At 29.3% G+C, this 20,895-nt stretch overlaps 2 protein-coding genes across 2 annotated transcripts in view; one reads left to right on the forward strand and one right to left on the reverse strand.

Moving 5' to 3' along the window:
* LOC107451958 (chloride channel protein 2) overlaps positions 1–16,614 on the reverse strand; it is a 170,157-nt gene extending 153,543 nt beyond the window's left edge. Inside the window, exon 1 of the mRNA XM_016068320.3 lies at positions 16,293–16,614. Coding sequence (XP_015923806.1) covers positions 16,293–16,349 — 57 coding nt within the window. The 5' untranslated portion in view covers positions 16,350–16,614. The remainder of the gene's footprint in view (positions 1–16,292) is intronic.
* Positions 16,615–17,569: 955 nt separating this feature from the next.
* Positions 17,570–18,226, forward strand: LOC122271180 (protein FAM200C-like). Its single transcript, XM_043051590.1, has one exon. It carries the CDS (start codon positions 17,570–17,572, stop codon positions 18,224–18,226), a length of 657 nt encoding a protein of 218 aa, XP_042907524.1.
* Positions 18,227–20,895: the final 2,669 nt, after the last annotated feature.

Consider the following 20,895-nt stretch of genomic DNA (forward strand, 5'->3'; position numbering starts at 1 on the left):
AAAAGTGAATCAGGGCATGAATAGAAAGTATTCAAAATTACTAAAACAAAAAATTTTCCTTTTACAAGAAGAGTACCTGTAAATCGGGTATGGGTTGATAAGGGGTTGAATTTCCGGTATTTTGTGTGAGAGATAACACCTCTATCTTTATCACTTTTTATGGTAGGCTGGCACACTTTCAAAAAATAAATAAAAAATAAATGGCGCACTTTGTACATAGAGTGGATACGAGGTGGTAAATTAATTTTATTTCAAGAGTATCTGCTTCGAAAAAAGTGAAACGTTATACAAAAAAGTATAAGTGTGTCTTTGATGATTGCAAAGGATCGTCAATAGTAGGAAACGAAGTCATAATACATCACGAAGCTGTTCGTGTCCTCAAGGGTAAAAAATTCTTTTTATGAGCTGAAAAAAAGTAGTCGGATAAAATTTTCAACATCAGTGCCTAGAATATATAGGCTTTTTTTTTTTTTTTTTTTGACTAAAAATTTAACTAGTTAATAAAATAATTATACCCGTAAAGCAAATAATTGAAGTTCGTGTAAACTGCAGAGCACCTGTAGGATATATGGAGATATATATATATTTAATAAAAGTTGTCACACTGGTTAACTGTTGTATAAAGATCATACTTTAAAATCAAATTTAACAAAAATCCTAAACTTAAGGGGGGGGGGACTATTAATCCTACGCGCAATAGTAACCAGTTGTTACTTACTTATTCTTCAGATTATTAATTTCACAATTAAATTAGATAAAATTTTAAAAAAAAGAAGAAAAAATGTCAGAGTCTGCATCACGTATTCAAAACTATTTGTAAAATCTAACGCTTATTTCGTACATTAGAATTTCATCGTTGAAATTCCAATATACACATATGTTATACATTTATATATATTCAAGATTACTTTTATAATATGTTTCTCATTTATATGAATTTTTGCTTAAACTTTTAAGACAATGTTCGTACATGTATAAAGCGCATAGTATAAATTATATTACCTTGAAAAACTTTTGCTTTAATGATCGGATTTTCACGATTTAAGGACAATCATAATGGTTCAAAAAGGCAACAATCGTAAAATATGCTAACGACTCATTTCGTAACACACAGCCTTACAAAAAAATGTTCTTTCTCTGAATAAATATACATTTCTTGACGAATTTAGTTTTCACATGTATTATATGAATCAGATATTAATTTTTAGAATTGTTCACTAATTTATCATTAATAGCTTGTAAATATCGCAATATTTTAATTAATAATCTACTAAGTAATGTTGATTTATGTACAGTACTCAAAACAATGAACAATTTTGATGAAATGATTGGATTTTCACGTACTAGGACTTAATAGTTCGAGAAGGGAACTTTAAATATCGTAATTAGTTAGTGCCGACGATATTTTCAATTACGAAAACTAACATAAAATTTCTCTGAATAAACATAGCTTTTTATTTTATTTTATTTTTTGACGGTTTATGGTTCTCGACCCCTAAAATATAGGGAGTAACAGCTCTGGGAAATATGGTCCCAATAGTTTGGTCAGGAGAATGGTCAAAAGTTACAACCATGCAATATTTATTTATTTATTATAATTATTATTTTGCTTATTTCGTCATATTTCGACAACTTTTCCGGCGAATCTAAAAATTTTTGAACACAATTTTAAAATTTGTTTATCTAAAGATAATTCTAAGCAAAACATAATTTTCAAAAAGTATTTATTACTTTATTTAAAACGGGGAAAAAAATTTCTATTGTAAGGCCACACATTTTTACATCATTTTGGCGAATGTAATTTTATATGGGAAAATACAAAATTAGAACAAAATCAATCGAATTATTCCTGAGAAATCGAATTTTAAAATATCTGACATGTCTGAATTTGATTTTTCAGAAACTATGCTTCGTGTGAATTTTGTATTTTGCTAAATAAAATTGCATTCTTAAATATGATTTAAAAATTTGTATACTTTGCAATTCAGAAATTTTTTTAACTATTATCCAATAAAATAAAAAATAATTATTAAAAATTACTTTTTACATGGAATTATCTTTGGATAAACGAATTTTAAATTTGTGAGCAAAAGTTTTTCAATTCGCTTAAAAAATTAGAGATATGGCGAAATGCGCAACAGGTAAAATTAATATTAAAGGAGTCTAACTTTTCAATGGTTGTCCTGACCAAACTATTGAGATCATATTTACCAAATAGCGGTCCTTACGCCGGGATAGCCTGATTGGTAGGGCACTGGGCCCATGCCCATGTGTTCGTGTGTTCGATCCCAGCAGTCAAATGGTGACTGATGCGCGTTAAATCTGTCGAGAGGCAAAGTCTTCCATGTTCCCATAACAAATCAATATCTCTGGGGGTACTGATCCAGGAGTCTTTGTCTTTTGGATTGGTTCAAAATTACAAGGCTATGGAGTTGAATATTAGTAGTCGTAAACCCAAAATTGGGACGGCTGTTCAACGACGGATATAAAAAATATTTTTAAAAAAATAGCTGCCCTTATATCTTAGAAGTTAGAAATCATAAGTCGTCGAAAAAAAGGTATGTTTGTTCATAAAAAGGACGTGTTTTTATGCATAATTTCGTAAATTAAAATATCGTTTGCACTAACTAATTAGCCTATTTGAAGTCAATCCCTAAAAACCATTAACACTGAGTCTTAAAGCGTAAAATTCTGATCATTAGATCAAAATTCAGGTTGTTTCTGTTATTTTGAGCCTTGTATAACATATTATAGTCCAAAGAAATAAAACTAAAAAATAAATATGAATCAAAAAATACTTTGAAGTGAATAAAGAAATAAACAGATACTGTACAGAGAATATACAAAGACTGCTTTAATCACTGTCGTTAATACATATCTTTAAAATCCTTGTCAAAAATTAAATCAAAATTACAAACTTACATAAGTTAAAAAGAAAAAATTTTTTGAAAATCAACAAATCACTATCGAGAAAGGCTGAATTGAAAACATCAAAATAAATCCGAATTGACGGATGAAACTTCTAAGTGTTTCTCGTGAACACTATAACTATAGGAGTCTTAATTTCTAATCTTTGGGTTAAGTTCTAAGTAGAGATCATATTATTTAAACTAAGTTATATTTTTATAAACATTTCTAAAATATTATTTCGCAGATGAAATGCTGTTACAGAGTAATGATCGAAATAACTTAAAAAAGCATAATTAAATCTGATTCTAAAATTTTTTTATGCTCAAACGGTACCTTTCATTGACTTTCTAAGGAAATTATACACTGAGTTAAAAAAAAGTCACGAGACAGCAATATGCAAACATACAGATGGCAGTAGTATCACGTACTAAATATATATATGGATAATGCACAAGCAGGAATTTTATTTGCGTTCAAGTTATTCTTCTGAGAATGTTTCTGATGTAATTAAGACTAAGATGGGAATTAACAGACTTTGGAATCAAACAAACGTGGAATGTTTAATAGACGTGGAATGTTAATTGGTGCTAGAAGGATGACTACATCCTGGATCAAGTACTGCAAGAAATTTGCTTTAGTTAAAAACTTTTTAAACTATGCCACATTTGCATTACATGGAGAGGAAAACTACGAAAACCTCCTACGGTTAGCCTGATGGCAAGATGACTAACCCATGATCCATCTACCACTGAGGATATTTTACGTCAGCACTGTGATCGATGCGAGCCGGGTGCGTAATTCGAATCAACCAGCCATTGCCGGGATTCGAATCCGGTTCACCTCATTTGAAAGCGAGCTCTCTATCCCTTGCGCCACCACGGCTCAAAATTATTTCTAGTAATTTTCCTGTTAATTTCACATCATTTAATATTAATATAGAGGCACCTTAAGCACTAATGGTATTCCATTGTGAGTTTCGCTTAAAATTTGCAATCTCAAATATGATTTTTAAAACGCTGCCAAATCTACATCATCCGATAGAAATTACTATTTCGATAGAAGATGAATGCTTATTTTATCTAATATCTTTCAAAAAGTGAATACATTTCTAACATTTTTCTGGTCATCATGCAAAAAAAGGAAGAAAAAAAAAACACTTATAACACATTTTTATGAAATATATATCAAAATCAAAACCAGTGCTGTAGTTGGGTGGGGAATCACGTTACCCGAAATATTTGGTTTGCTGCAGTAAAAAAATTTTAAAATATTTGAAGATTTCAAACCAGTTTTTTTTTTTTTTTTCCTTTTTAGATTCTTTTTATTTCTTTACTTATTTTTTTTACGAAATAAATCAATTTCTGCTCGATTCTGTAAATTAAAAAAAAAAAATACATTAACCGCAAATTGTACTAATCAGACTCGAAAAAGCAAGTGTACTTGGACTTGTGAATATTAAATGAGATTATAACTTTGTCTTACATATTTTCTAATCTGGTAAGAGAAGGAACCAGCATAAGAGCAAACAATTATGTTCAAGCAATAAAAAAAGAGGGACTCATAGAGTTAACTTACTTTATATTTGAATAAAGACACTTTAAAATAGTAACATAAGCTATTACCTCTGTGGCAAAATTTTTTCGAGCTATCTGTGACAAAACTCTCTGTCACAAATATCTTTCTGCAAGATACTTTTAATAATAACAAACATATATGTTACTAATTTAAAGTAAAAAAAGCACTATGTTTACGAAAACTACATATAATGTTTTTTGAATTGTTTTAATAATTTTTTATTCCAATATTATGAGTGATATTCTTGCATTTTATTGGGGGGAGGGGGGCAACGCACAAATTATTTATATCTTCGCATTCCGTAAATAATCATCACAATGAAAAAAATTTAAAAATAATGAAATCCGTGGTAGTAATTGCCGAAAAGAAGATCGACGACTAAATCACACTAATCGGACTCCTCAAATGCGTGTTTCGTTTCGAGATTAGGTGGTTGCAATAAATAATATCCTATAAAAAATATCGAATTTAAAAACTGAAGAGAAATCAAAAGCAATAACTGCCAAAAATTCGATAGAATTATAGCCCTAAAAAGCAAATACTTAAATGCACGATTCAAATTTTCCATATTGTGTGAAATAAATCGGGATATTTAAAAACCAAGCGAAAATAAATAACTGTCGAAAATACAATCGAAACATTACATCGATTTACGATACTATCGGCGTAAATTCAGCGCGTCAATAAGTGATTATGTAAATTCACGATTCCAATATTACGTGTACATTTCTGTAGAAAAGAAAAGCAATATTTTTTTTTTTTTTTGCTTTCCAAAAGAAAAATCTTTCTGCAAGAACTCTGTAACGTAGCGACAATGTCGCTGCGATACTACCACGATTACAATTGTAAACTTCTCTTACTGTTAACTCTAAAAAAATAAATCTATCCTTTTCTTTTTTTTTTCTTTTTTTTTGCGTACATGAATAAATACATTTTTTACCTTCTTGTTATCAAAGCAGTGTGTTTAACAAATAAATAGTCATAGCACTTTTCAAGTGGTAATGAAGAATTGTGTACTCAATCAATAAAATTATTTTATCAAAAGCTTTTTTCATGAATGCATCTAATTAGCAGCAAATTCCCTTTTTAAAAAATAAATGTCTTTTCAGAATTAAAGCTGGTCGAGTAATTTTAACAGGTCGTTTTTTGACTAACAATAACATGACAACACTATAACATATACCCAGTAAAAATGTGAGTTCCTCCAAATATTTTTTTCTAACTACAGCACTGATCAAAACAGTAAGAAATTAATAAAATAGAGGATATTAAAGAGATACACTGAAAAAAGGAAAGGTATTTTTTTTTCATCACTAGGAAATTGAAATAAATACATCACTGTAATAAGATTTACTAAGTGCATTGTTCTGCCACCAATTTTATTGCGGTCAAATATGAAATGTTTTTCTTTTCTTCAAAGCATATCACAAAAAAAAAATTCTTGGAAAAATATCAAAAACAATAATGTTTGTGGTAAATTGAAAATCACTATATAAATAATCTTTTCCGCAACAAATCTAAAAACGTTATTTGGGAGTGCAAACAACTTAGAAAAATACACTGTTAAATGATTATGAGAATGGGAATCGAAAAAGTAGAACAAAAAAGTTTCTCATAGGTATAAAATTATATTAATTCAATAAAAAAACGCATAGAATAAAAAAAATGGTAGATTAAAAACAGAGTGAAACTAGCACACTCTGTTTCTTTCCTTCTTTTTTCTTTAATTTTTTTATATTGATAAATTACAACTAAAATGTCGATGTCTAAGAAATAAAAAGCACATAACAAAAAATTAAAACAATGTCTTATTATGCAAGTGAAAACAGAAATATAAATAAAGATAGATAAGTTCATTTAAACACTGCTTCTAAAACATAGGATGAATCACTTCCAAATCATTACTTCCTACTTCAAAACTAGGATTGATCAATTTGTAATGAAAAACAAATATTGAAAAAAAAACTGAATCGTCAGGAGCAAGGGAAATCCATTTACTACCATAAGAAAGTTAAATACAAGACTTTATTTCTGGAAAACGAGTATTATGCTTGCCTTTCAGAAAAATCTTGAATGTTGATATAGTTAACATGTCAAGAAGAGTAATGCTTTAAAAAAAACGAAGGGAAAAAAAATCTGGATTTTGCTAACAATTTACATCCTAAAATATGTTTATATACAGGATGGTTAGGTTATAAAAAAGCATTAAGAATTCAGAAATTAATTATTAAAGAATCATGATCTCTATTATTATCCATTGAAATATATTAAAATCTAATAAAAACCACTAAATAATTTAAATGAATAAAAAATAATTGCTTTAAAGTAAAACAATATTTATTTTTAATAAATTTTAAGAAAATTGTATTAAATTATTTCAAAATTTTATTTTGTTTCTATTTTAAATTTCTTTGCTCCTTGTTTAATTTTTTTTTTTTTAAATTATAATTTTAAATAAAAATAATCTGTTTCTCATTCATAAATGTCTACAATATTTAGAGTAATACAATCTAATGGTAGTAATAAGATCAAGTCCAAAACTGTTGACATTATTTTATAACTTAGGCAAATTTTTAATTTGTCCACAGCATTAGAAGATTTAAAAATAAAAAAAAAATTATTTTACAACAGTAGTAATATATCCTAGCACTTTGTTGCACATTTAACTTTATATAGAATTTAATATTTCATACATATTATTAGACAGCGGATAATATGCAATTGCATACGTGCATATGCAATGGCATATTTTAGCACTTTTTGCCATTTGTGCATATAAATGCATAAAATGGCATATTTGCTCTTGTAAATTCATATTTTCAGCATTTCATGGCTTTTCCCCCCTAAAACCATATCACTATTCTTTTTATGTTAGCATAAGGAACGCTTTAAAATTTGTTTTGTCGTTCTTTATCACCTGAAAGGGTCAGCTGGATTGATGTTGCTGGGGGTGATTGCAATCACGTGAAAAAGATGTAGAAATGAGGTGTGTGTCGGGAAGGGGGGGACAAAGGGCCCACCCAAACAGACATTCGTCATAGAAACCTCAGAAAGGGATGGTCAGATATTCTATGAAGGGATGTCTTTTCCTGGAATAAATAATTGTCAATCTGTGTGGGGGAAAATAAGGCTTCCGTGGTAGGTAGAAAATGACCTCCCTTTCCTGTGATTGATTAGTTAAAAGGTGGAGTGAATACATTTTCGGAGAGAGCTGCTATTCTAACATATTTCGATAGTCCATCCGATAGATAGATAGTTTCGACATCCATCAGTTGAATACGTAGTTAGTGAAGCTTCGAATGTGATTTTTGACTGCTGAATTTTATAATATGCCAAAAATTAAGTCGACTAAATCAAATTTAATGAAGACATGGATTTCGGACTATGAGAAGGACTTTACGACCGATGGGGAAATAGTATTTTGTATGATTTGTGAAAAACACATTTCCTGTGAGAAAAAGTACCAAATCGATCAACATATAAAGACTAATGCTCACTCCGCGAAGAAAAAGCAGAATACAAAAGGATTTGTTCAAAGTTTATTAACTATTCCTGTTCAAGCAGCTAAAAAGGAAAGTGATTTGTGCAAACCCTTAGTAAGCAGCAATATTCCTTTAAAAAAGTTAAATAATCCAAACTTAAGACAGTTTTTAAAAAATAATTGTACCAATCAGATCATTCCCGATGAATCGACTTTAAGAAAGAACTACCTTCAACCGATATATAACGAAGTACTGGATGATATTCGACGAGATATTGGAGATGGCCCTATATGGATTGAAGTCGATGAGACGACAGATAAGTGCGGTCGCTATATTGCTCATTTTATTTGTGGAAAAATGGATAATATTCCTACTCGACCACATCTTCTAGCAAGCAAAGCCCTTGAAAAAGTCAATCATTCAACCATAGCAAGGTTTGTCAATGATTCTATCAGATTATTATGGCCTGATAGAGATGGTTCTGAAGATGTTTTGATTTTTGTCAGTGATGCCGCTCCGTATATGGTCAAATCTGCAGCAGCACTGGAAATTTTTTATCCCAGAATGCTTCATATTACATGTTTGGCTCATGCTGTTCACAGACTGGCTGAGACTGTTCGAGAAGTATTCTCCTCTGTGAATGATTTAATTTCTAGTATCAAGAAAGTTTTTCTCAAGGCACCTGTGCGCATAAAATTGTATAAAGAAATGTATCCTGATTTGCCCTTACCTCCACAGCCTGTGATAACTAGGTGGGGTACATGGATTGAAGCTGTACGTTTTTACGCTAATAATTTCGATGCAATAAAGTCAGTTGTAGGTGCAATTGACAGTTCCTGTGCTTCTTCAGTTTATGTCACAAAAGAATTACTACAGGATATCTCTTTGCAGAAGGACTTGGCCATAATTGACACTCACTTTTCTTTCTTAAGTAAAAGAAAAATGGTGACTCGTTCAAAACAAAAATTCGGGTTTTGCAGCAGTGAAGAAGATAAATGATTTTCTTAATGGAAACGGAACTGAACTTCCAGAGAATGTAAAACCAATGAGTACGAAATTGTACAAGTTTTGTCCAATAACATCGGTTGAAGTGGAGAGGTCTTTTTCTGCTTTCAAAATAATCTTTGATGGCCGACGACATCAATTCACCCTTGAAAATTTGGAAAAACACTTAGTTGTGTATTGCAACAAAAATTATTCAGTTTAATAAAATCTTTCCGGAAAATGCGATGATTTTTCTTCTCTCATTTATCATACTTCAGTTTTAGGCTTTTTCTTCAGAAATGTGTAGATTCAAGTAAGAAATATTTTGATTTTCTTCCTTTTAACAAAAAAATGTTTTAGCTGTGTTTGTTGGAAAAAGTAAGTAGTAGTATTTAAATAAGTTGAACTTTTAATTTCTATTTTAAATGCATATTTCTAGTTTTAAGAGGATATATTCAAGTTTTTTAATGCATATTTGCATGTATATTTTGTCCGTTTTTTAGTGCATATAATCCGCTGTCTACATATTATATACATTTAAAGACATAAAATGAATTGAAATTTTTATTCATCAAATAATTTATGCTAAGATGCATTCAAAATGAAATTTTGAGTTTTATTCTGCCTATATGATCAAAATTAAGCCATGAACAAAAAAACATATTTTTCTTAAATTATCATGTTAAGAAGAAAGTGGCTCAAGACAGTAAGTAGCTGTTAATTGTGTAAGTTCCCAGAAGAAGAAAAAGAATTATTTAAATTGTAAAGGCTTGAAATAAAGTTAAAACAAGATCCATCAGGAATATAACAAAAGTTTTTGACAGAGGCAAACGGGTTTAAGTCAAGCTATAGCCGATCATTTTATTTGGTGATTCTACATGTACTCATCTATTAATATAAAATATATATGAGGCAATTCCCAGGAAGGTCAGTTAGAATACCAACATTTTAAACTTAATATAAGCAAATAATATATCATTTTCAAGGTAAAAAAAAAAAACTCAAGACCTTTTAACTTCTTAATATCAGTTTTCAATAAGCTATAGGCTGTTAAATGAAGAACTATATCATTTGAAAATTTTAACCACAATAAGTGAATCTCTAACAAGAACATTTTTTTTTTTAAATTTACAAGCAGTACAGAAAATAGAATAAATAAATTAAAATAAACTGTATTAAAACAGGTTATCTAGCACAAATGTGTAGAAAAACAAAGGTGTAGTAAAGACTTACAGCCATAGGTGTAGAGAGAGGGTGGCATACTTTTTGTTTTTAGAAAACGATTAGTTTATTTTAAGTTTTATGTATAAATGCATATTTGTTTGTTATATGTATGTATATTTATACATAAATGTATGTATAAAACCTTCAACAGACAAACAGTTTTCTAAAAAAAAAAAATTGTGCCCCTTTCAAACTACGCCTCTGCTTACAGCACGGAACAAATTCAGTTTCTGCAACCCTCACATATATAAAGAGGATATAATGCCATGCTTAAGGTAACATTTTGGAGCTGACATAAGTTTAGATTCCCTAAAAATTAATTCATAAATTAAATCTTACATTGTGATACAACTGTAAATCATCGTAACTTGACTACATAAAAACATTCATTTGCTTTGGTTTAAAATTGAACAGTATATACTACTAATGTAACTAGTTTCTATTAGACTTAGATGTTCAACATTTTTGATTGAAGGATAAGTGTTTATTGTTTCTTTTTGTCTCGCCAATTTGCAAAAAATAATAAACCAACATGCAAAGCATACTATAATAATACACATCCTATTCCATTTTTCGGTAAACAGAATAGAAATTCAAAAATTTGAAGTAGTTATTAGGCCGATAATTGGCAAATGAAACGGGGGGGGGGTATTTAAAGGAGAGAGAAAATGTCTTCTGTAATTCATTTTTAATTATTTTTCATAAATTTGACGCATCTCTAAATCTACAACAAGGGCCATATATACTCTTTCTTGTCCCCCGCTAGCTATGCCACTAAACACAAAGCAAAAGGTATAAATTTTTTTTAGTGATAGTTATTAATTTTTTTTTTTTTTAATTTCAGGGTTTTTAAAATTATTAGAATCAAGGAAATATTGCTGAAACATGGGTTGTATTTACATTGTTGTTAATCTACACAGCACAGTTAAATTTGAAATTAGTTATTTTTCAACTAACTTTTACAAGATGAAAAATGTTATAAAACACATTGATCTACCAATAAAGGAATAAAGGACAATTTAAATTTAAAGAGGCTATTTAATGGGGGGGGAAACAAAGTTTATAGTATTAACTTAAAAGTTAAAGTAATTTTCAGTATTTATAATTGTTATCTTTAATTTATATCCAACCTGAAGAATTTACATCTGACACCAAAGTAAAAAACTACAAATTAATTATACATCATATTTAACAAGTTAAGAACTGCATAGAATTCTTTATTAAAATGCCAGTTTTGAAATTAAGTTTACATAACAAATTCAAAGAGTTTAGACAATTTGTAAATTAGTAATCATTTTTTGATTTTGTGTGATTTATGCCCTTAACAAGCAATTCAGTCCATTTAATTCGAACTTATTATAATCAGTTTTTATAAAACAAATTCTTTTTTGAAAGGTTATGATGTACTACATATTTGATATAAAAATTTTATGAATTTAAACTCAACATAAATTTTATGAGAGAGTTTTCTAAGAAATTTACGTTCATATTTTATGAGCAACACCATAGAATTGTATTATGAAAGAATAAGTTAAAATCTTATTACTGGCAAGACAACTTAGGATGTTTTCATAGTTTTTCTAGCTATGTATTGCAAAAACTGTTTAGCGATTGTTAGTTTCACTCAAATATACTTTTTGAAGGGTTGATGGATTAAACTTGTAAACTCCTGCATATCATTTGCTATCTATCCTCATCTATTTTCCATGTTACCGATGATCTCGAAATATACAGAGCTTAGCTCCTCCCTCATCTTATTTTTAATATGTCATTCAGCTCCATTGTTATTTACAATTTTTCACAGAAATGTACATGTAAATAAATGTAATAAAATGTTGTTGTAAGCCAGAAAAGCACAAAATTGGTCACTTTTTAAACCCAAATCCCTTGTGGATGAGAGTTCCCTTATTTTCAGAGTCAGGTTCAAAATTATGTGCTTTGGATTTAAACACTAAGAAACAGCTCATCCGTTATATGGATCAACTGTCAGTGAAAGCATTAGAATGAAACATTTGTCAAAATTATAACTCAACCAGAGAGTAAAAAATAATATAAATTAAATTTTTTTATAAAATAAAATCAATAGAAAAAATAAAATGTTTTAAAGCACTCAGTCAAAGGCTATTAGTTTATCAATCTTTTTAAGATTTTAGTTACAGATATTCAGAGAATTTTAAACAAACATTAGTCAATGCAATAGGTAGAAGGTGAAATTATAAATTTATTAGCTTCTTATTATTTAACAAAAGAAAATAAAATTATGATATAAAGTTGTGATCAAAAACTAAAAAACAATGAAACTTCATAGAATTTAGTAAATATATAGAGTTTATCCCAGCAATTCGTTTTAATGCGAACTTTAGAATATTTTTGATTAAACATCATGAAAATTTAGTAAATGTCCAATTATTTTTACTTACGTCACAATAACCTTAACTATTCAACACATCAGAAAAAAATATATAAAACACATCAAAAATAAATAAAGTATTAATATTTTTAAAGCATATTATATTCTATAAAATAAAATGCTCCTTTGGTTAAACAAAAATCTGTCACTTATCGTGGGGATAAGAATGAAAGATTTTATTGCTTGAAGCAAAAATCATGCCTTACCCTGAACAAAGTACACTAGATATAAATAATCAAATGATTAGAGTAATTCTAAAAATATGATAAGTGACAATTTCATAAAATATGTGTATATACTTTTAGTTCTTCAAAATTTGAGTTTTCTCCTCAAGTTAAATAAAATTAAAACTGTCCTTGACTTCTCATTATTGTCAACATTTAGTAATGGTTCAAAGTATAAAAAAAAAAAATTTAGCCATTCAGATATTTTCATGTTTATGGTTGCTGTAAAGTTTATTCAATTTTTACAGAAGTAGAGTTTGATTTTCCCTTGACACTGATTTAAAAATTCTTAATAAACAAAGGCTTTTGGGGAGAGAGCTTTTGCATATGTATGAAGAAAGATAAAGGATTTAAATATAAAATTTAATAAAATATTTAAAATTGGTTTGATAAATTTTCTAATGAAGTTTTTTTTAATTTAGTTTTAAGAGATCAAACTTAAAAGAATAATATTGAAAGAGAGCATTAATTTTATAAAAGAATTTATCTACCAAGAAGCTTCACTATAGTCAAAATTACGCTAAATGTAATTAACATTACCAGAATAAGCGAACAAGATTAATGAAACGAGTTACATTCTAGATTATACTTTACAACATGAAGATTAAATATTTATAGTTTATAAAAATAATGTAAGAATAACTAATATTAAAAAGACATAAAAATTATAATTTTTAAAGTAAACATTAAATAGAAGACATAATACGCTTGTGCTAAAAAAAATAATAATACGATAATTCAATATTTTATTAACTGTCTAACCATTTATAAGTATTTTATCAGTTTAAAACGATTAGTGTGTTATTAGTCTAACATTAAGCTATTTTTAAACAGTTGAAATTGTTTTGAAAAAATAAAATTAAAATTTTCATTGTGTTTTATTTATAAATAAAGTGCTATTTATAAATGTTTCATTTATAAATACAGTGAATTCGCGATAACTCGAATCTGATAGGACTGACGAGAAACGTCGACATATCGGAAGTTCGACTTACCGCTAGTTTCGCTTTTGGACTTTAAAAATATTGTCGGATTATTTAATTAATGCTTATTAATAATCTAACGAATAACTAATAATAACAAATCTTCTAAATGCTTACAATATTTAAGATCATTTTTCTGACAAGCCATTTACGATAAGACTGTTTGAAGCACTTTATGATACCCTGGTCCATCGGCTGCAACTTAACTGTTGTGTTTGGCGGAAGAAACTGCAAGTTTACGGCTTTCAAATTAGGTAGATCACTATGCGCTGTGCATTTATCCATAAAGAGTATCACTTTTCTTTTTTCAGCGAAGAATTTCCGATCCAATTTTCTTACATAGTCTTCAAATAAAACTGATGTCATCCAAAACTTTTAGTTAGACTTGTAATCCAAAGGATACGTTTTTACATTCTTGAAACATCGGGGATTTCGGTATTTTCCGATAACAAGTAAGGGCAATTTCTCTGTCCCTGACGCATTTCCTCCAACTAGGACAGTGAAAAGTTCCTTGCTCATTTTACCCCCTGAGCAGTTTTCATCCTTAAACATCATAGTCTTATTTGGAAAACATTTAAAAAATAAACCCATTTCATCAATAATGAAAACATCATTTTAACTGCATCCTTGAAGTAAATTTGGTAACGTTTCATTTAACCACTGTTCGAATACTTCAAGAGGGAGAGAGCCTTAGCTTCTCCATGAAGAGTGCGAAAGACATTGTGTGTTGCAAAGGAAGGTGCAAGATATCAGCTCCTAGGTTTTTTTTCTTGCTTAAAAAAAATTGAGTTAAAGAGAGTAAAATTCGAGTGATCGAGAATAATTAACATGAAAGTGAAGATAAAAGGGTCGGGACCTCATAAAAAAATTGAGTTATAGTAATATTCGAGTTATCGTACTTCGAGTTATGGCGAATTGACTGTAATACTTTATTTACAAAGAGCACAATGAAAACCCTTATTTTTCAGCATAAGGCAATTCTCAATCAATGATTTTTAAATGTTTCATTTATAAATCATTTACATAATTAATGTTTGAAGCTTATATATGATTCATATCATTCATTTATTGAAAAGATTTCTGAAATAAAATGTTACATTACCCTTGTTATTCAACTTCATCAAGAAATTGATAAAGGTATGCTAAAAAGGTAATGCTATTTCATAACCATAAACTGTAAAATTTCTTCTACATCTAAATAATGTTTCTTTTTTTGACAATATAGGACTACAATTTAAATCGCTGAGTAAGACAGTCTTGTTGATAGCCTCCTATTCTTTAGCTTAAATAAAGCCATCATTTAAATCATTCTAGCTATCATCCAATATAACATTTTACAAGACAATCAAAAATTTTATTTTCATATCAAAATTTAAAAACTTTTAACAGTGATATAATTTTATGTCTGAAGTATTTTATTATTTTTTTTACCCCACTTATATCGGCAACAAAACTTTTAATTTCTTACAGTCATTAATTTGCTTATTTTATGACTAAGATAAACAAATTACAAATACATTATACAAATTTGTGAATATAAAAAATAGTATCTAATTTTCTAACATTTTTATAACAAGTTAAAACAGTCCAACAATCACTCACTAAATATACTTATGAATATTGTTTGTTGTTTTAGACAAATGAAGTCAGTGAAATAATGCATAGAAAAATAATGATTTTCTATATATTTTTAGAGAATCTAATCAAAAACAATGCACAGAAATAATTGTAACCTATAAGAACACAAAACTATTCAAAATTAAATGTTTGCTTGACTTGATATTTTTCATTCTCTTTACCACTCCACCAATGAAAAACGAACAATATCATTTTCACGATAATTTATTTAAATGCATCAAGATCTAAAAATCCTTTTATTTAACAAATTATAAAACATTGGTTTAACATTTTCCATATCAAAGTAAAGATTTTAGATTGTAGTTAAACTTGTAAAAAAAGAAAAATTAAATATATATTTTTTCATAGAGTAAGAAAAATGTAAAATGTATGATGCTTCTGCTAAAAAAATTAATATAATTTAGGACAGTAATAAAACAGACAAAGCATACATAAATAATCAAATAATTTAAAAATGAATTATAACTAGCAATTATGAAACTGCTTATAATTTTATGTCATTTCAGAAAAAAATAACTGTAGATGTTAGTAAAACAAAAAATAAGTTTATCAGGAACTTTATTTTGAAAGATGTAAAACATTTATGGATCAATTTAAGAACAAAAAAAATATTATAGAAACTTATCTGACCAACAAATGTGTGACAACAATTAAAATCAACGATTTGCCTGCAATAATTTATATAATTAATAAAAATTTAATCAAATATTAAATTTCTATATAAATTTTATAACCCAATATTGATATAAATATAGACATTGTTGAGAAGGGGATTATTAAAACAGAAACAAAAATGTTAGCACAGTATAATTAGTTTTAGCCTACCAATTTAAATTTTAAAACTTAAAGTAGAAAAACTTACAAGAGTATGCTCATATCCGAGCGCGCTGACATTGTTTTCTCTTGTGTTTTGCGACATTACGATCGTAGACACCTGTTGCTAAAGGAATCTTGCCAGGAAACTCAAAATGCAGCTGATAGGAACTAACTCTTTCAGCGGAAACAAACTCTGAGTATAAGAGGATTGTCGCTCACATACTTATTGAATGCCATCAGACATTAATTCCAAACAATTGGCAATTGGATTGCGACATTACTTTCATTCATTGCTTGTAATGCAAATACAGAAAACAAAACTTGCCGAATAAATTTTCACGAAATTTTTTAAGTCAAAATCGTATCGTTTCTTATTTCTTATATCGTATCGTATTTTCTCTTTAATCGATTAACATAAATGAGAAGTAAAGTTATTGATAGTAGCAATGTTATCGTAATCAAAAGAAAACTTGCGTTATTGAAACTGTTTCACATGAGTGATTAAATTTCAAAGTGACCAAATCATGCTATTGGCGATCGAAATGGGCTGCAGGTGGCGTAGATCAGAACTCTCTACCTATGGCAATACTCGATATGGCAATACTCTACATTCAACATTGTTTTAAAACAGGGTTTCTTAACCTGTGGTTCATGGACCCCTTAGGGGTCCATGGGTCATATTTTGGGGGTCCACCGACTACTCCTAATTTTTAAAACGTTTGGATCAATAATATTTAAATAGCATTGATCTTTTCTTCTTTCTAAAAGGTGAAAATACATACATATTTGAAACTAGGTGATCGAGATATCCCAAATTCTTTACGGACTGCACACAGCCCTCTAATATCCCTGTCATATTTTTAACATCCTCCACTAACCGGCTTTCAGTTTGCACCATCAGGGGCAACCCCCAGATGACGTCCGCTGTACTATTTTTATTATCCCCTATGAAGCTACGTACATTTGACACCTGGTTCAGGTTACTAGATCTGGAATTTTTTACTAAGAAGAAAGCCTAGTTTTTGAAATCTGGAACATTAGACAAACTTGGATTTGGTATTCCGCAAAAACCTCTGGTTGAGGCATCTCTCAAAGTTGCATATCATATTGCTAAAAGCAAGAAACCGCATACTATTGGAGAGACGTTAATTAAGCCATGTGCGCTGGAGATGGTTGAATTAGTTTGTAGATTGGAACAGAGAAAAAAAACTTGAGGCAATTCCATTTTCAAATGATGTGACACATTCAAGAATAGTTGAAATTTCTTGCAATATCTTGAAAAAGATCATCAATGAGTTGAAAGTACCGCCATTTCCCTTTAGTATGCAACTGGGTGAAACTACAGATATCACGAATTATAGTCAACCTCTTGTTTTTGTTCGTTACGTGCCTCTTGATACTATCATAGAAAAATTCTTATTTTGTGAGTCTCTTTTGCAAACTACAAAGACAGCTGATGTTTTAGCAATGTTAAATGTTTCCTTTACCAAACAAGACTTCGGCTGGAAGGAAAAACTTCATTCACTTCGTACAGATGGAGCACCTGTGATGCTTTGCAATAAATCTGGTTCTGCCCTGTTGGCAAAAAAAAAGTCTCCTAATGTTCTTGTTACTCATTGTTTTTCACATAAACATGAGCTGGCTACAAAAACTCTTCCTACCAGCTTAAAAGAAGCATTATCAAAAGTTATTAAAACTGTAAATTTTATTAGACGTAGAGCTCTTAATCATCGTCTCTTTAAAACGCTGTGTCAAGAAATGGACGTAGAGCATGAGGTACTTCTGCACCACACGGAATTGCGCTGGCTTTCACGAGGGCAGGTTTTGAAACAACTTTTCATGTTGAAGATCGAATTATCACTTGTTCTAGAAGAAAAAGATAACTCATTCTTCGAATATTTAATCAAAAAGGATTTTACCTATAAATTGGCTTACCTGGCAGATAATTTTAACCGCATGAATAATATAAAAGTCTTTTAATCCAAGGACCCGATATACCATTATGGATGCAACTGAGAAATTACAAGCATTCTAATTGAAGATGACACTTTGAAAAAAATAGAATTCAAAATGAGATATATGCAAACTTTTAAATGTTGGACGAAGTGCTTTCTGAAAATGGATCTTGGCAAGATAATTTGTTACTGAATAACTTAAAAAATTAAATCTGTGAGCACCTGGAAGTACTTCAAGTTTCATTGAAAAAAATATTTTAAATTGGATGAGATAAAGATAAAAGATGAGTTGTGGATTCGTCATCCTTTTCTTTGTGATATTGACTGTAACGATGATATGAACTTTGCCAAAGATGAGCTTATAGATCTTAGAACAAAGTCCTTGCTAAAAATGGATTTCGATTCAAAAGCACTCGGAGAGCCCTGGTCTTCTGTGAAAGAAGCCTACCCATTGCTTGTAAAAGCGAGCTATTTCAGCTATAATTCCGTTAGCTGCAGTGTATCTTAACGAAGCCGGACTTTCCATGGTTGTGACAATAAACACAAAGCATCGTTATCGATTGAATGTTGAACATGTTATGCGCGTTGCTTTGTCGAAAACCATCCCTCTATTCAATTTATTAATTAAGGGAAAGCAGCAACAACCTTCAGACTAAAAATTTTAATTTTAAATATTTTGTATACTATTGAAATAATAAAATTAAATGCTGAAATAAATTGAATACTAAAAATTGATGTTTTTTGCAATTTTTTTTCTCAGGGGGGTGGTTCGTGACTTCTTAAAAAATTTTAAAAGGGGTCCATTGTATCAAAAAGGTTAAGAAACGCTGTTCTAAAAGAAAGCATCATGGAAAATTTACCGTAAAGAAAAAAAAAATGAGAAAAAAATTCGCAAATAAAGCATTGGAGATCGCAACGCTCGAATACGCCATCTGGGGAGAGACCAGTTTCATGCCTTTGCCCTTCTCCCTTCCCTCTCCTCCTCTTTTCAGTTGTATAGGAATGTACTACGATATTTTCCCTTTTCTTAATATTTTACCTTTTTATTTAATAAAAATATTTTTTTAAAATTTCCGTGAAGCTTTTCTTTAGAACTATGTTTAATGTAGTTTTCAGTTCCATATAGTTTTCCAATTTAAAAGATTTTAATCTATATGAAAATCAAGAGAGAAACTAACGTACTTCCTTCCTCTATGACTCTCCACACGCTATTGGGGAAAGCATGCGAAGTGCTGCCATAGGTAGAGAGTTCTGCTCTACGCCATCTGCAGCCCATTTCGAGCTCCAATTTAAAATTGCAAATAAAGTGCCGATGACACTAGAAGTGGAGGCAACTAAGTTAAGAAACCGGTTTTTGGTTTCTCGTTTGTGATCACACGTTACAACCTTCGCTTGTTCAACCAACTCTGAACAGTTCAATACCAGAACGGCACTGGTATTGGACTATTATAGTATATAACAGTCCAATACCAGAACTTATATTTTTCAATAAAGTTTATTGCTGAAAGCTCTTTTAATTATCAGGGAAGCGATTACTGACGATGTACTTGAAGTAGGCGTTGAGCTGATAGCTGAGGTTCTGAAAGAAGAACTAGAACAGAAAAAAGGGGATTTAAAAGCAAAATAATTTCTTTCGTTTGCTTTCAAAATTTCATTAGTACTCGGAAATATCTGTCAAAGAGATATCTATCAAAATCTGTCAAAATGAGTTTAAAAAGCTTAGCGTTCAAGCTATATAATTTTGAATTTTCAAATATTTAAACATTTGTAATTAGTAATATGCTAGTTTCTTTTTCATTCACTTTTAAAATTCAATAATAATTTGTAACTTTTAATATCTCCACAGAGCAAATTAGTTTATAGGGAATTAGTTTATTCGCTTAATCTTTGTTATTTATGTCCCAGAGGCGGGGATACGTTTGAAAAATTTCTAAAAAAAAATACATATATCACTAGAATTCCATTTAAAACTAGTCATAGTTAGAAGATTAAACCAAGCTCAAATTTAAAAGATAAAAATTCACCCAGAAGGCATGTAACCTTACGACAACCTTGAGCTTTAACTTTCTTTTCATTGTCTCGAAAAGGTTTGTGGTTAAAACCTTTTTTCAATGACGTAAAAATATTGCAATTTCCAACCTTTCCTCCTTAAAGGAAAACTAAATGATTTTTTAATCTTTTTTTAAAAATATTGTTATTTAGGTTAAAAAACAAGCAAATTGTAAGCCTTATTTTTTGTATTTTTGTTTGCTGTCATGATTAGGTTAGCAGAAATATTAAGCGAAAACCTTTTTCAAAGGAAACGAAATAAAGCAAATATTAACCTTTTCAGCGAAAATATTAGTAAATAATAAGAAAATATTTTGCAAAGGGCCTCATTTAAAGGAAAGCAAATAAACGAGCATAAGACCATGATTTTGGATTGTTTTTTTAAAGTCTGCGAAAGTACAATACGAAAACTTTCTTTGAAAGGTTTCTCGACACAAGTATAAGTAATAGTTCTTTTTTAGAAACTTTTCATTCGAACAATCTCATTAAAAAAATAAATAAAATTTGAATCTGGAGTTTAAAATTGACTCTTCAATATTATTTTACATATTTTTTTTTTATCTTCTCGAATTTGGCTTTAGGGGTCCTATGCGTTGCGGTTCCTTTAAAATGTGTGGCCTTCTCTCGTTCATTTTACCTTATTGC

Source organism: Parasteatoda tepidariorum, chromosome X1, assembly GCF_043381705.1.
Source record: "Parasteatoda tepidariorum isolate YZ-2023 chromosome X1, CAS_Ptep_4.0, whole genome shotgun sequence".
Classification (NCBI taxonomy): domain Eukaryota; kingdom Metazoa; phylum Arthropoda; class Arachnida; order Araneae; family Theridiidae; genus Parasteatoda; species Parasteatoda tepidariorum.

Coding starts and splice junctions, on each gene's coding strand:
- LOC122271180 (XM_043051590.1), top strand. CDS start 17,570: ATGCAACTGGGTGAAACTACAGATATCACGAATTATAGTCAACCTCTT.